Source organism: Odocoileus virginianus, chromosome 17 (assembly GCF_023699985.2).
Source record: "Odocoileus virginianus isolate 20LAN1187 ecotype Illinois chromosome 17, Ovbor_1.2, whole genome shotgun sequence".
Classification (NCBI taxonomy): domain Eukaryota; kingdom Metazoa; phylum Chordata; class Mammalia; order Artiodactyla; family Cervidae; genus Odocoileus; species Odocoileus virginianus.
Genome location: NC_069690.1, coordinates 42577781 through 42592817, shown reverse-complemented (window position 1 = coordinate 42592817; position 15037 = coordinate 42577781). Strand labels below are relative to the sequence as shown.

The 15037-nt window shown below is 39.2% G+C and overlaps 1 protein-coding gene across 19 annotated transcripts in view; it reads left to right on the top strand.

The window, feature by feature from the left end:
* The window catches only part of EFCAB3 (EF-hand calcium binding domain 3), a 419723-nt gene that overhangs the window by 394694 nt on the left and 9992 nt on the right, over positions 1 to 15037 (top strand). For 15 of the 19 annotated variants that reach the window (XM_070479568.1, XM_070479567.1, XM_070479577.1 and 12 more), the window contains 6 exons: positions 755 to 831; positions 4221 to 4364; positions 6000 to 6071; positions 7467 to 7587; positions 14080 to 14273; positions 14628 to 14812. In XM_070479568.1, the coding sequence (XP_070335669.1) occupies positions 755 to 831; positions 4221 to 4364; positions 6000 to 6071; positions 7467 to 7587; positions 14080 to 14273; positions 14628 to 14812 (793 nt within the window). Of the gene's footprint in view, positions 1 to 754; positions 832 to 4220; positions 4365 to 5999; positions 6072 to 7466; positions 7588 to 14079; positions 14274 to 14627; positions 14813 to 15037 lie in introns of those variants that run through there. The other 4 variants (XM_070479578.1, XM_070479576.1, XM_070479580.1 and 1 more) reach the window with 3 other exon arrangements.

The window sequence follows — 15037 nt, the reverse complement described above, 5'->3', positions numbered from 1 at the left end:
CATAATACATTTCTATGTTCCTAAAATAATAATACATCACTGCAGATATTTATAAAATATCCCCAAAGTATTAATCTTCTCCTTTTTTTCAGATATTATTTTCTGAGGAAACAACAGGTCATCCAGGGTTCCAAACTTTTCAGAACTGTTCTCTCTTGATGAGAGAAGTTAATAGATAGATCCAGTTGGCATGAGACACTGAGCAGCAGGGGGAGGTGGGAGATTGGCAGAAATCAATCTACTGCTATCTCCCCATGTGCTGGTAAAAATACAGTTTGGCAAAGTTGTAAAATATACATGAAAGCAAAAGTTTTGCTATAAGTATATTCATCATAAATAAGATTATTTAAACATTAAACATTTGAAACAACTTCTATTTCTAACAATAGGAATCATGTAAGGCTTATATTCTTCAGCACTGGAGTCAAATAAACCTGGATTTTAATCCCAGGGCTTCCATTTATTATCTTTCTGACTCAGGACAAGTTATTTAATCCCTCTGAGCCTCAGTTTCCTCTTGTAAAATGGAAGAAATCAAAAATTTTAAGGGGTTAGGGTGATGGGCAAGTCTAGGACAGAAGAGGACCTCCATGGCCAATATCACTGCCCATCCTGTAGCTATTGGCAATTGACAGTAACAGGGCCCTTAGGTAGTGTGACTTGATATATTTTGATAGTTACAGGCACTCCAGTCAGCAAAAACTGATGAATGAAACTAATATTTGCTGGTTTCAATACACATCTCTTTTCTCAGGGATAAAGATTTACCAGGACTTCTGCCATGTCAATTACAGCACAAAGAAAGGAAGTTGAACCCTTCACAAATGCGAGGTAATGAGAACCATGCTCTAATTAGTATGAATCAACTAATTAGTATAAACATCTAATTAGTATAAACAACTGTGAAACAAGTTGTTTCATAGGGGTATATATGAACAATTCTAAAACTATTGTACATCTATACATAGGTTGAATATGTAAGTGACTGAATGGTAGATTGTGGGATCCAGGTTTCTCTCTGTTGGAGTGAGAGGTTTCAGATAAACAAGGGGAGAAGGCTAAAGTGAAACAGTGGAACTGGATTAGAGTTAGATGTCAGTATAAACTCATGTTTAGCTTAATATGGATGCAGATGGATAGATCAAGAAATAGAGATATGTGTATGTACATGGGTTAGTATATGTGCATATACTTGCTAGCTCTGCTTGCTGAGAAGGCAGAAGCACTGACACCCTCATAGACACAAGCATACCTAGCACCCAGATCTTGATTTCCAGTGTCAGTGTTCTGTCAAAGAACCAGAGTTCCTTGGACAAATGGCTGATTCGAGGGCTTGGATGGAGAATATACAAGATGAACATGGAATATCTTGCAGTGCCAGAAAGTTAGGAGATGCTCAAAATACAAAAGAACAGGAGCATGTCAAAGGGATACAGAAGGCAACCTTCAAGAGCTCACAGCAGCCAGAGCTGGAACAATTTGAACAATAAAAATGAATACTATTGGATTATAACTCAAAGCATAAAGAAAAATTGATGTCCCTAATGACAAAATAAATGAGTTTTTTTAAATCAAGAAGATACCAATCTCTCTTACAAAAGAAATCCAATAATGTATTAAAAGGTACTACCTCTTCCAGGAGGTGGAGCTTAATTCCCTGCTCCCCAGGCCCTCTGTGCCTTTAACTTGACTGCCTTTAGTGACTTCCTTCCAAAGAGGAGAATCTGAAAAAGAAGGGAAGGTCGTTTACACTGGGAAAGTCTGACAAGCATTACCTCCTCAGTCATAAATCATGCTGATAGCCTTGACATAATGATGAGAACACCACTTCACTTCTGTGGTTTTCCTTCCCCAAACCCATAATCTCGGGCTAACCATGAGAAAAACAGCAGAAAAACCCAAATTGAAGAACTTCCACAAAACACCTGAATAACACTCCTCAAAACTGGCAAGAGTGTCAGCAGAAAAAAAAAAAAAAAAAAGAGGAAAGACTGATAAACTGTTAGAGAGAAGAGGCCAAAAAAACATGACAACTAAATGTAATAATGTAATGTGGGACAGGATCCTGGAACAGGAAAAGAGTGGAGGGAAGAACCAGTAAAATCCAAATAACGTGTGCAGTTTAGTTACTAGTACTACACCAATGTTGGCTTTGTGATGTGACAAATGTACTATAGTAATGTTAGATGTTAATGATATAGGAATCTACAGGAACTCTCTGTGCTCTCTTTGCAACTACATCTAAAACCAATCTGAAATAAAATAAAAAATAAATTTTGAAACCTAACCCCACATAACATCACCTCTCTGACCTCTCCTACTCCTTTCCTCTAGCTCACTCTGCTCCAGGCACGCTAGCATCCTTGCTATTCCTGGAATATGCTGGGCCCATTCCCCTAGGATCTTTGCTGCAGCTCTTTCCTCTGCCTAGCCCTCTCTTCCCTTCCTCCAGATACCCACTTTCTCACCTTTCAAGTCTTTGCTCAAATCTTACCTTTTAATACAAGCAACGTATCCCCCAATCCCTAGAGATCCCAAACCCCCGACCCTGTGTTACTTTTTCTTTTCCATAGCACTTACCACCTCCTAACATGCTCTCTGATTTACCTATTTATTACATTTGTATAAAGGCAGAATCTTTGTTTAGTGCACTAATGTACCCTTGGCACTTAGAGCAGCACCTGGCACATAGAAGGCATGTAGTAAGTATTTGTTGATTAAGCTTCATGAATGCCTACTACATGCCAGAAATACTGGGAGAAAAAAAAAAAAAAACAGGTCAGAGATAGTTCCAGCCCTTGAGAAGCCTGCCTTATATCAAAGGAAAAAGATGTTAATTTTTCACATAACTATAGAGCAGTAATTTCTATAGAATTAATCACTCTTTTACATAGAGGCACTAAAACTCGAATGTGATATGAAATCTTTTATTCTGGTGCCTCTTAGAGACTACCTTGTTCTGGATTGAGCCCTTCATTTACTAATTTTGGGCTTTCCTGGTGGTTCAGATGGTATAAAGTCAGCCAGCAAGGCTGGAGACCTGAGTTTGATCCCTAGGTTGGGAAGATCCCCTGAAGAGGGCAGTGGCAACCCCCTCCAGTATTCTTTTTTTTTTTTTCAACTTATTTTATTTTTCATTTATTTTTATTAGTTGGAGGCTAATTGCTTTGCAATATTGTAGTGGTTTTTGCCATACATTGACATGAATCAGCCATGGATTTTCATGTGCTCCCCATCCCGATCCCCCCTCCCGCCTCCCTCCCCATCCGATCCCTCTGGGTCTTCCCAGTGCACCAGCCCTGAGCACTTGTCTCATGCATCCAACCTGGGCTGGTGATCTCCAGTATTCTTGCCTGGAGAATTCCATGGACAGAGGAGCCTGGTGGGCTATAGTCCCTGGGGTTTCAAAGAGTCGACCAGGACTGAACAACTAACACTTTACTAATTTTAGAAAATGTATACCTAATTTTGACTCCAGTTAATGCCTTGAGTATTTCTTTGAAAAAACTTTGAGTCTGTACAGAACATTCAGACCTCACAGTTCTATGTAAGTCAGAAGTCAGATGGGCTCTCCTGGTTCCTCTTCCCTGGGGTCTTACAAGGCCAAAATGAAGGTGTTGGCCAGCCTGGCCTTTTATCTGGAGGCTCTGGAGGAGCATCCACATAGTGGCTTGTTCAGGTTTTTGGCAGAATGCAGTTCCTTGCAGTCATAGGGCTCAGGTCCCAACTTCCTTACTGACTGATACCCAGGAGTCTCTCTCGGTCCCTTAAGTCTACCTGAATTCCACATCACCTTCCCTCTCTATCTTCAAACCAGCAACAACCTGTCAAATCCAGCTGCTTTGAATCTCTCACTTCTGCCACATCTCTCTTGCTTCATAAGGGATCCATTCAGATAATCTAGGAAATCTACCTTAATTACATCTGCAAAATCCCTTTTGTCATGTAAAGTAATCCATTCACAGGTTCCAGGAATTAGGGTGTGAACATTTTTCAAAAGCCACTTTTGCCTACATTTTGCTTTTCCACCAAGTAGTTTAATCTAGTTCAAATCTCATGGAAGGACACTGTCCTTTATAAGAAATGCCCATTAAGTACACAGATTTCTGTAAATGCTTTTTCAGAACATGACCTCCAATCAACAGTATTGTCTGTCCCAATTCCATCAGAATATGTGTTTATTCTTAAATAACTGTCCTAACTTAATTCTATTTCCCCAGCTTTCCAAGATGCCTACAATTTCTTTAACAAGGATAAAACTGGCTGTATTGATTTACATGGAATGATGTGCACTTTAGCTAAGTTGGGAATGAATCTAATGAAGCACGATGTCTATAATGAATTAAGATGTGCTGATATTGATCGTGAGTACTTTGACTTGCCATTTTTTATAAAGATTTTTATAAATACATTTTTTCTCAGACTATATAAACATGAGAAGTAAGCCTCATTTATTTGCCAAAAGTACATATATGTGTTTCTCTTTAAAGTTATCAGTGAGGTATGTGTACAAGTTATGAAATTGAATTAAAGCTACAAAATGGGCTAGTTTTTGAAAAGGCCTGTGTGGAAACCAAAAGTGACTGTTGTATTTAATATCAAATTCAGATTACCTGTCATAATATACATTTTGGAGAGTACCTTGAAATAACAGAAAGACATTGACAATTTCAAAAATAACCTGTTTCTGTTACCCAAAAACTGGACTCGCCTCTTACTGGGTGTTGAGCCAAAAGACACAACCAAGCCTAAGAGCAGAAGAAGGGAGGATTCATTACTTGCAATAAGTAAGGAGAACACTGAGGATATTTCCCAAAGCAATTTCTCCCCAACTGCAATACTGGAGCTGTTTTAAGCTAAGGTTGCATACCTATTCATTGAGGGGCTTGAGCAAAGGAGAATGCAGCATAGAATTGGGGCAAAGGTCAAATAGAGCCCAGGCTCTAGTTGATGGAGGTCATGATGGTCAGCAAAGGTCGGCATCTACCATCCTGAGGCTCTAGGTAGTCTGGTGGTTTAGAGCTCAAGGGGGTTTGGATCCTGGGAAACAGCTCAAGAATGTGCTTCGGGCTAATCTTTACCTTAGAAACTGAACTGGGAGTCTTTACAATTGATATATTATCTCCTGGTAATACCTGTTGGTTCTTACATTCTTCATTCCTTTAAAATAATTATCTATGTAACTCAGCTGGTAAAGAATTGCCTGCAATGCAGGAGACTTGGGTTCAATCCCTGGGTTGGGAAGAACCCCTGGAGAATGGAAAGGCTACCCACTCTGGTATTCTGGACTGGAGAATTCCATGGACTGAATGGTCCATGGAGTCAAAAAGAATCAGACACGACTGAGTGACTTTCACTCACTTCACTAGAATATAGCATATTCTTCTACAAGGACAAGCACTGTGGCCAGATTTAGATGACAAAATGGCTTAGGCCTAAAGTGACTTCTCTTATGTCAAGATACTTAGGTCTAGTTTTCTTCTTCCCAGAATCCTCTACCATATCTGCCTGCATTACCAAGGATATCCAAGCCCTTTGTTTCTGTTTTAATCATAATGGTATAATTCTTCCTTCCATCACTAGAGCCACCTATATTGAATCTTAAATGCCACAGCACTTTTACTGATATTTTTTAAAGCATGTAAGTAGTGTTTTCTTTGAATAGTAGTGATTAGTAGCCCAAGCTAGTATGTTGTGTGGAATAAGTATTCAGCACAGCACCTTTTCCCACCACACCCCACTCACCGGCCAGTGTCCCAGTCAATCGGCAGCACCCTTGATGGGAGTCAGTCACCATTTAATTCAAGGGTCACTTGTTTCCACTAACTCTGCCCGAGTTTTTATCCTTTCACTGAAACACACTCCAATAGCACTTGTTATCCTTTAATTTTAGAGGAAAGGGGCACAATTCAGGGATAGCCTAATAATAAAATATAGAGGTGGATGTGAAATGGGAAGGTGAATATAGCCTTGTTCTGATCCTTGGATCTCTGTTGCAGAGGATGGGAAGGTGAACTTCTCAGACTTTCTAAAGGTGCTAACAGATAAGAACCGCTTCCTCAAGGCTGTGGGTAAGTATGTTGCTGAATAGATGGCAGTGGAGGTAGTTGCAGTTCACTGCATAGTAAATAGTGTTCCTTTAGACCTCCAATCAGGAAGGCGTAGTCTGGGATGTGATTTACTTTTGTACTGCTCCTCTTAAAACAAAGTTTGCTAAGGAAATTGATACAGTTTTAGAATTTTAACTTAAATCCATCAAGTCCTTCTCCAGGAGACACTACTGTTTGGACTTCAGTGAGAACAGTCAGGCAGGGGTGTAGAAAATTTTGGTCACCTTTTATATTTATATACCACTCTGGTATTCTTGCCTGGAGAATTCCATGGACAGAGGAGCCTGACTGGCTATGGTCCGTGGACTTGCAGAGATGGACACGACTGAGCAACCAACACTTTATATTACTTTAATTCTTTACCAAATGCATGTGCTACTTTGGGAGGTATTACTCTTACAAAAGAAAAATGTATACATATAGCACTCTAAATGTTTGGGCTTCCCCAGTGGCTTGGGCTGTAAAAAACCTGCCTGCAATGCAGGAGACCTAGGTTCGATCCCTGAGTTGGGAAGACCCCCTAGAGAAGGAAATGGCAACCCACTCCAGAATTCTTGCCTGGAGAATTCCATGGACAAAGTAGCCTGGTGGGCTACAGTCCATGGGCTAAGCAACCAACACTTTCGCTTCATATATTTTTAGAAAAATGCCGTCTCTCTCATGCATATTTGTGTATAGATAATTCACTATTCCTGAAAAACTTCCTCACCCCAATAAACCTCTGCCCTCAGTGTGAGAGCAGGAGAGTCTGCTGGAGGTTCCAGAACATGTTCTCACATAAGGTTTAAGCAACTTGGAGATATACTCAAATTATTGCTATTAGTTCCCTAATGGTTTGTTTATGAGTTTAACAAGCTGCCTTGGAAAATCTGACCTTATTCATATCATGTTTTCCCGATAAATACATTCCAAATTCCAGATACTGTATACAGTTTTAAAAAAGACATCCTTTCATAAGCTATGAACTGTCTTAGTATAAACAGAAGTTACTGTTTCAAGTATCGCTATAGTAACAAGGGTTTGCCTGCACACCAGAGTTATGTTTATCAACAGTTCCTTTTCATAGATGAACAGAATAGTCCTTAACACATAATTCATGTTTATGTTAAATGTATTACTACATTTACTTAGAAGTCACTGAACTAAAAGTATTTCATTTTAAATCCCATGATTATTTTGTCTGTTCAGTAATCAAAATGACCTTCCTGCCAAACAGAACAGACTTTGAATGTTTGTTTATAATTCTTTAGTTTAACTTTGTTTTAATATTGTATATACAGTAAAATGACTGTCACTTTAACACTTTTTATAATTTTTTTTCAGAAGGCATTTTGAATTTTTTTTTTCTCTCCATAGTTCCAGAAAAGGAGACCTGTTTAGATTTAGTTGGCAACCCAGGAATCCTGTTGTTTGAAATCCTATCAAAGCTTATAGAGACTTCAGCCTTACCCAAAAAGGCAATATCGGAAATAGTAAGGTAGGTGGCAAAGGAACAAAAATGACCTCAGCAACACTTAGGAGGATTCTGCAAGGCAACTGCCTCTCCCTGACATCCTAACATCGCCACAGATCTGCCCCAAAACAAGGAGAAGGTGTACAGGCAGCTAGCTGCTCATGTGCCACAACATGAGACCTCACAGCGCTGCCTAGTTCTGAAACTGCGTGGCTGATTCAGACCATCTTAGGACCCCACTGAGAGCCTAAGGTAGCCCAGAAAGTTCAGCTTTGGAAGTTCCCTGGTGGCCTGGTGGTTAAGATTCCAGGCTTTCAGTGTGGTGACCCAGGTTCAATCCCTGATAAGGGAACTGAGATCCTGCAAGTCCAGCAACATGACCAAAAAAAAAGTTCAGCTTCTCCTACTCTAGGCTAGAAAAGTGCAGAGGAATAAGACTGTTCTGGAATGATTTGGGGTGAGCTTGGAAACTGAGTTTGAATATAGGATACTCCCATTCACACTGGATCTCCAGGAACTCTGATAGGTCCTCCGGGACAAAGTACAGCAACGTCACACCTCCTAAAGTAGTGTTTGCTCTGGAGCAGAGCCAGAGTTAGACTTAGAATAGGGTAAGGAAACATTCCCACACCCAAATGCGTTTATTCCAGCAAATGTCACTGAAGCTACATTTCCTCAATACAGTTCTATCATGGTACTGCAAAAATTAAATGTTGCCATTATCAGTCTTTTCAAAGCATTCTACTTTGAAAAGCATTATTCTTTCAAATCGTTCTACTATCCCACTTAAAGAGATCTAAAAATACAGAATACCACCAACAATGTAAAATATCCTCTGCTCAACACGTAATCTCTATATACTGTCCCACATCTTGATCAGATGTAGAACAGAGGGTGTGCAACATTCTACACTTCATTCCAAGTCAGATACATTTGTTAAATCCCTGATATTGGTACACAAATGTATCACATTCTTAACCTCTCAGCCTCAGTTTCCTCACCTGTAGAATGAGAATAATAATACCTATAACACAATTATAGGGCAATTGTAAGGACATCTGGTAATGCAGGTACAGTGCTTAGCAAACATAAGACCTCAATGAATGTTAACTGTTATCATTATGTGTCATGTATATGGGCTTCCCTGGTGGCTCAGAAGGTGAAGAGTCTACTGCAATGCAGAAGACCTGGGTTCAATACCTGTGTTGGGAAAATCCCCTGGAGAAGGCAATGGCTACCCATTCCAGTATTCTTGCCTGAATTCCATGGACAGAAGAGCCTGGCAGGCTACAGTTCGTGGAGTTACAAGAGTCGGACATGACTATGCGACTAACATTTTCACTTTCAACTATGTATATAAGCATAGAATATACATATTATCTATTTTAATCCTCACATACATGGCAACGAAGATCCCACATGCTGCAACTAAGACCCAGCACAGCCAAATTGAAAAAAAAGAAGAAGAGAATCAAGATAGTAAGGAATCGAGAAACCAAGGCCACAGAGAAATTCAACAGGATAGGTTTTACACCAGTATTATTTTTTTTGTTGTTGTTAGCAGTATTTGTATTTTTATTGTTTTTGTTTGTTACAATTGCTATTTGTAGAATAAAATACTAATACATACCTGTTTTTTTAAGTATACAAAGTAAATGAAGTCATTTGATCATCCTAATCTCATATCTGAGGGATAAGCTACTGTTCACTATTAAACCTTCTTCCTTAATTTTTTTTGTTTTTTTTTTTCATTCTATTTATTTTTTTAATGCGTATAAACAATTTTATTTTATTATTTTTATTTATTTATTTTCTTTTCATTTATTTTTATTAGTTGGAGGCTAGTTACTTCACAACATTTCAGTGGGTTTTGTCATACCTTGACATGAATCAGCCATGGAGTTACATGTATTCCCCATCCCGATCCCCCCTCCCACCTCCCTCTCCACCCGATTCCTCTGGGTCTTCCCAGTGCACCAGGCCCGAGCACTTGTCTCATGCATCCCACCTGGGCTGGTGATCTGTTTCACTATAGATAATATACATGCTGTTCTTTCGAAACATCCCACCCTCGCCTTCTCCCACAGAGTCCAAAAGTCTGTTTTGTACATCTGTTACACCAGTATTAAATACTAAAGTGAGGCCAGGTAAAATGAGGACTGAATGGATGGAATTAGCTTTGGTAGTTTAAGAAATCATAAGTACACTTCAGTTTCAAAAGGATGATGGGAAGAAAACCAAGTTTTCGAGGGTTAAAACATCCCCCAGAGGGATGGGATGGAGAGGGAAGTGGGAGGGGGGATCGGGATGGGGAACACATGTAAATCCATGGCTGATTCATGTCAATGTATGGCAAAAAAAGTAAATAAATAAGTAAAAATTAAAAAAAAAAAATAGCAGTCACGTTAAATATACTAGAATAAGTTCATGTTTTAACTTTTTCTCCCTTCTGAAATTGCACTAAAATAATAGTAAAAGCATTTCAGAGGGCATAAAAACAGGAAGAAGAGCTGAAAAATGATATCCACATAATTGGAAGCTGGACAGGAAATGAATGACTGTTTACAGGCTAGTGAGATCAGAAGAAGCTGAAACTTGAATGGCTTCAGTAGAGCAGGTCAAGAAGCAAGCCAGTTCTCACTGCAGAACATTGAAACACTCAGGAACTGAGACACTGGGAACCTCTAAAGGCAGCAGAAGTGTAGGGAGCCCAAAATAGAAATACTAGTTAAAAGTAGCATTGAGAAGCAGATTGACCCTTAGATTCCTCTCTCTTATCCCACACAACCAAGTGACTGCTTGGCAGTTAACTCTCTGAAGAGGTTCTACCAGAAAGATTGTTTGGGCTCAGGGAGGTCAGACATAACTGAGGATGAGGGTATCAGTGAAAACAGGGTTACATGAAAGTCCACTTACTGAATCACGGTGAGACTCTACCAGCCACTTTCCCCTTCCCTAAGTCTTATTAACAGCTAGACTTTTATACCAGATAAAATGTTAGAGGACCCCTCTCAGAGAAATTGACTAGACAACCACAGAGAGAAAAAACCCAGACAGCCACAGTTAAAAGACCCTTAATGAAACAATGCTCCAACCAGTTACCTGACAGTAAATTTCCTACTCAGTAAGACCCACCACACCAAAAAGCTTCCAGTTGGCCTTAAAGAGTATTTATTCTCACTCTTAAGTATGAATAGACATCCAAAGATCAAGTGATAGTTAAGGAAAACCTGAGTTAGTGAAGAAAGATTGAAACAGGAAAAAGGAAGGAAGGGAAGGAGGAAAGAAAGGAAACAGTTGTAAACATAACCTGGTATATAATTATCAGATAAAGATTAGAGTTTCAGGGAAGGGAAAGTGTAGACTAGAACAGCAGTTTTCAAACTTGGGCTTGCATCAAGATCACCTAGAGCAATTGTCAAACCACATCACTGGACTCCAGGGTTTCTGATTCAGGAGGTTTGTGTGAGGCCCAAGAATTTATATTTCTAGGAAGTTCCCAGTGCTACTGGTGCTGCTGCTGGTTTGAGGACCACACCAGAGCCATCAAGACTGTAGGGGTTCCTTTGAAAGAAAAGAAAGATGAGCCTTCAAGAACCTGGTAGGAATTAAATTACAGTGAGAGAAGCAAGCATTATTCCATATTCCGAGGCAAGTGAGAACATTGTGAATGGATGGATTCAAGACGAGGAGAGGAAGTACAAGTGGCTCAACATCAAAAAAACAAACAACCCTGCACTCCCCTGGTGGCTCAGTGGTGAAGAACCACCTGCCAATGCAGGAGACACAGGTTTGATCCCTGATCCAGGAAGATCCCACATGCCACAGAGCAGCTAAGCCCACGCGCCACCGCTGTTGAGCCTATGCTGTGGAGCCCGGAAGCAGCAACTGCTGAGCCCATCCGCTGCAGTTACTGAAGCCCACACGTCCTAGAGCCTGCGCTCAGCAACAAGAGAAGCCACCACAACAAGAAGCCTGTGTAAATCCATGGCTAATTCAATGTATGACAAAAACCACTGCAATGCTGTAAAGTAATTAGCTTCCAACTAATAAAAATAAATGGGGAAAAAAAAAAAAGAAGCCTGTGTACCACAACAAGAGCAGCCCCTGCTTTCCTTAACTAGAGAAAAGCTTGTGCAACAATGAAGACCCAGCACAACCAAGAATAAATAAATAAAATTTTAAAAAATCAACCCAATCAGAAAACGAGCAGAAGACCTAAATAGAAACTTCTCCAAAGAAGGCATACAGATGGCCAAGAAGCACATGAGAAGATGCTCAACATTGTTAATCATTAGAGAAATGCAAATCAAAACTACAATGAGATATCACCTCATATCAGTCAGAATGACCATCATCAAAAAGTCTACAAAAAATAAATACTGGAGAGGGTGTGGAGGAAAGAGAACCCTACTAAACTGCTGGTGGGAATTTAAATTGGTCACAGCCACTATGGAAAACAATATTCAGGTTCCTTAAGAAACTAAAACTAGAGCTACCATATGACCCAGCAATCCCACTCCTGGGCATATATCAGAGAAAAACCTGGTTTGAAAGGATATATCCAACATTCATTGCAGCACTATATACCTGGATGCAACAAAAATGTCCATTGATAGATGAATGGATAAAGAAGATGTGGTACATATATACAGTGGAATACTACTCAGCCATTAAAAAGAATGAAATAATGCCATTTGTAGCAACATGGATAAACTTGGAGATTATCATACTAAGTAAGCCAGACAGAGAAAGACAAATATGATATGATATCACTTATATGTGGAATCTTTTAAAAATGACACAAATTAACTTATTTACAAAACAAACAGACTCACAAACTTAGAGAATGAGCTTATGGTTTCTGGGAGGAATAACAGGGGAAAGGAATAGTTAGGTAATTTGGGGTGGACATGTACACACTGCTACATTTAAAATGGATAACCAACAAGGACCTACTATATAGCACATAGAACTCTGTTCAATGTTATGTGGCAGCCTGGATGGGAGGGGAATTTGGAGGAGAATGAATATGTGTATATGTATGAGTGAGTGCCTTCAGTGTTCACCTGAAACTATCACAACATTGTTTATTAATCGGCTATACCCCACTATAAAATAAAAAGTTTAAAATAGTAACCAACAAGGACCTACAGGGAACCCTGCTCAATACTCTGTAACATCCTAAATGGGTAAATAATATGAACAAATAATATGGGTTATTATTAATAAATGGGTAAATAATATGTATATGGATAACTGAACCACTCTGTGGTACACTTGTAACTAACACAACATTGTTAAGCAACTATACTCCAATATAAAATACATTTTTAAAAAAAGGTTAGGGAAGGAAGTATCTGATTACAAACCAGACTCCAATCAGAACACGATCAGCACATCTCCTACCCAACCACTGCTGCAGCTCTGATATTAGAAAGAGTTCTTTCCCTCTTCCTGAGAGGAAAAGAAAAGTTCCCCATCACCATCCCAGAGAGAAGTGAAGCCTCCTGATGCTGTAGTAGAAAGAAACCTATGAAGTAGTGAGAAGAAAGGTCCTGTATCTTGTTCTCTAGGACACTCCTCCACTCAGCACACTGTGAGACCTTCCACTTTGGTACTGAAGGCCCCACTGCAGCAAAGCAGTGGGAAACATGTTTTTCCACTCAGCAGTGAGCGACCAGATCCCTACCTCAGCTGCTAAGAGGAATCTCTGTCCCAGCAGCAAGAAGGAATCTGACTTGTCACTGATATTCCAAACATACCTTTGGGGATGTTTATACTGTGAATTAGAGTCCTTTATCATATGTAGCCTGTGGTACATAAAGAATGTATAACCTAAAATGCATAGTAACATATCTCCTAAATATGTTCACACACATGACTGAACGTACACACACACATATGCACACACACACACACACACACACACACACACACACATACAGATTGTAAAGAATTACAGTAGTGATTTACTCTGGACATCTGTGGATAATAAGATTACTGGTAACATTTTCTTTATACTTTTCTAACTCTTCCAGATTTTCTACAATGAGAATTTCTCTTAATTTAAAAAATGCTGCATTTTAAAACCCAACATAAAATTACTATATTATATACCTGTAGCATATGATATTGTACAGAAGCTGCACTTCAATTTTAAAAAACAAACCACAAAATAATATAATAGTAGACATGACTAATGTTTATAGTCAAGTTGATACCACTTAAGGGTTTGTCAGAGATCAAAACTGCTAGGTGTTTTTCTAGACAAGACTAGGAAGTCTTGGAGCGGAGGAAGGAAGACAGAGCCCAGAAACTGCGTGAATAAGTCATCAAATGGTCTGTGGAAAATGTCTGTAGATATTCTATAAATGTCACATAAATAATATTAAATGACTATACAAATTAAACTCAAACATATTCAGCATATATAACTTGAAAGTTGACTTCCTTTTCTTTCTGTCCAACAGTCAGGCACTTTTTAACCATCTCTGAATTACCTTTTTCTCCTAGCTATTTCCGAAGAAAATTCCAGGAAACCACCTCAGGAATGGTGTGGAGCCCCGATACTATGGGTTATGGAAAAAGGAGATTTAAGCCAGACATATGCACACCTCCAAGCTCAAGCACAGCTGCCTTCGCTAATGCTGCTCGGATTGCAATAATGAAAGAAAAGGATTTATTTAAATTTCTTGATGAGCTCAAAAGTAAGGGTCATTTGTCCTCTCCCCACTGTTGTAAAAGATGTATGTGTATGTTACTGGTCAGAAATAAATACTAGATGCCAAGTGCTTTAAGAGTAGGGCCACAGCCTATTCTGAGTGACTGGTCTGTCACACAGATATCGTTTGAAACAAATGTACATTTTACCTGAATCCCTAGACACCTGGATGAAGCTGTAAGTCTGTGGATGGGTGGGATGGTGGGAGCAGGAGAATGAAGAAGGGGTGGCAGGGCCACTGAGGAGATGAATAGGCAAAGAGCAAATTAGGCACCAGATTTATGTCTTCTATGGGAATTTCTTCTTACATTTTTCATGATACCAGTTTTTATCTTTTCAGAGTGCAATCCTCCTTCAGATAGCCCATACTCAAAAATACCCATCTTTCCACTGTTTCCTAATGTGGATGGAGTGGTAATGGGAAAGCCATTCAAAGACATACAAAAGTTAGAAATGCTGAAGAGAAAGGAGCCTCTGAATTTCTTTGAGAACTATTTTTTCCATAAAAAAGACTGGAAAACACAGGTGAGATTTGGATTATGTCATATCAGTTCAATATTTAGGTTTTTAAGTTGTAACTTAACAGAACTAGTAATGTGCTTATTAATGACAAATATTTTCAGTCATGATATTTCAAACCAGACTCCATAGCCATGTCCCTAAATTTAAAGTCCAGGTATAAATATTTCAAGGCTTCCCTCATAGCTCAGTGGTAAAGAATCCACCTGCCAATGCAGAAGACACATGTTT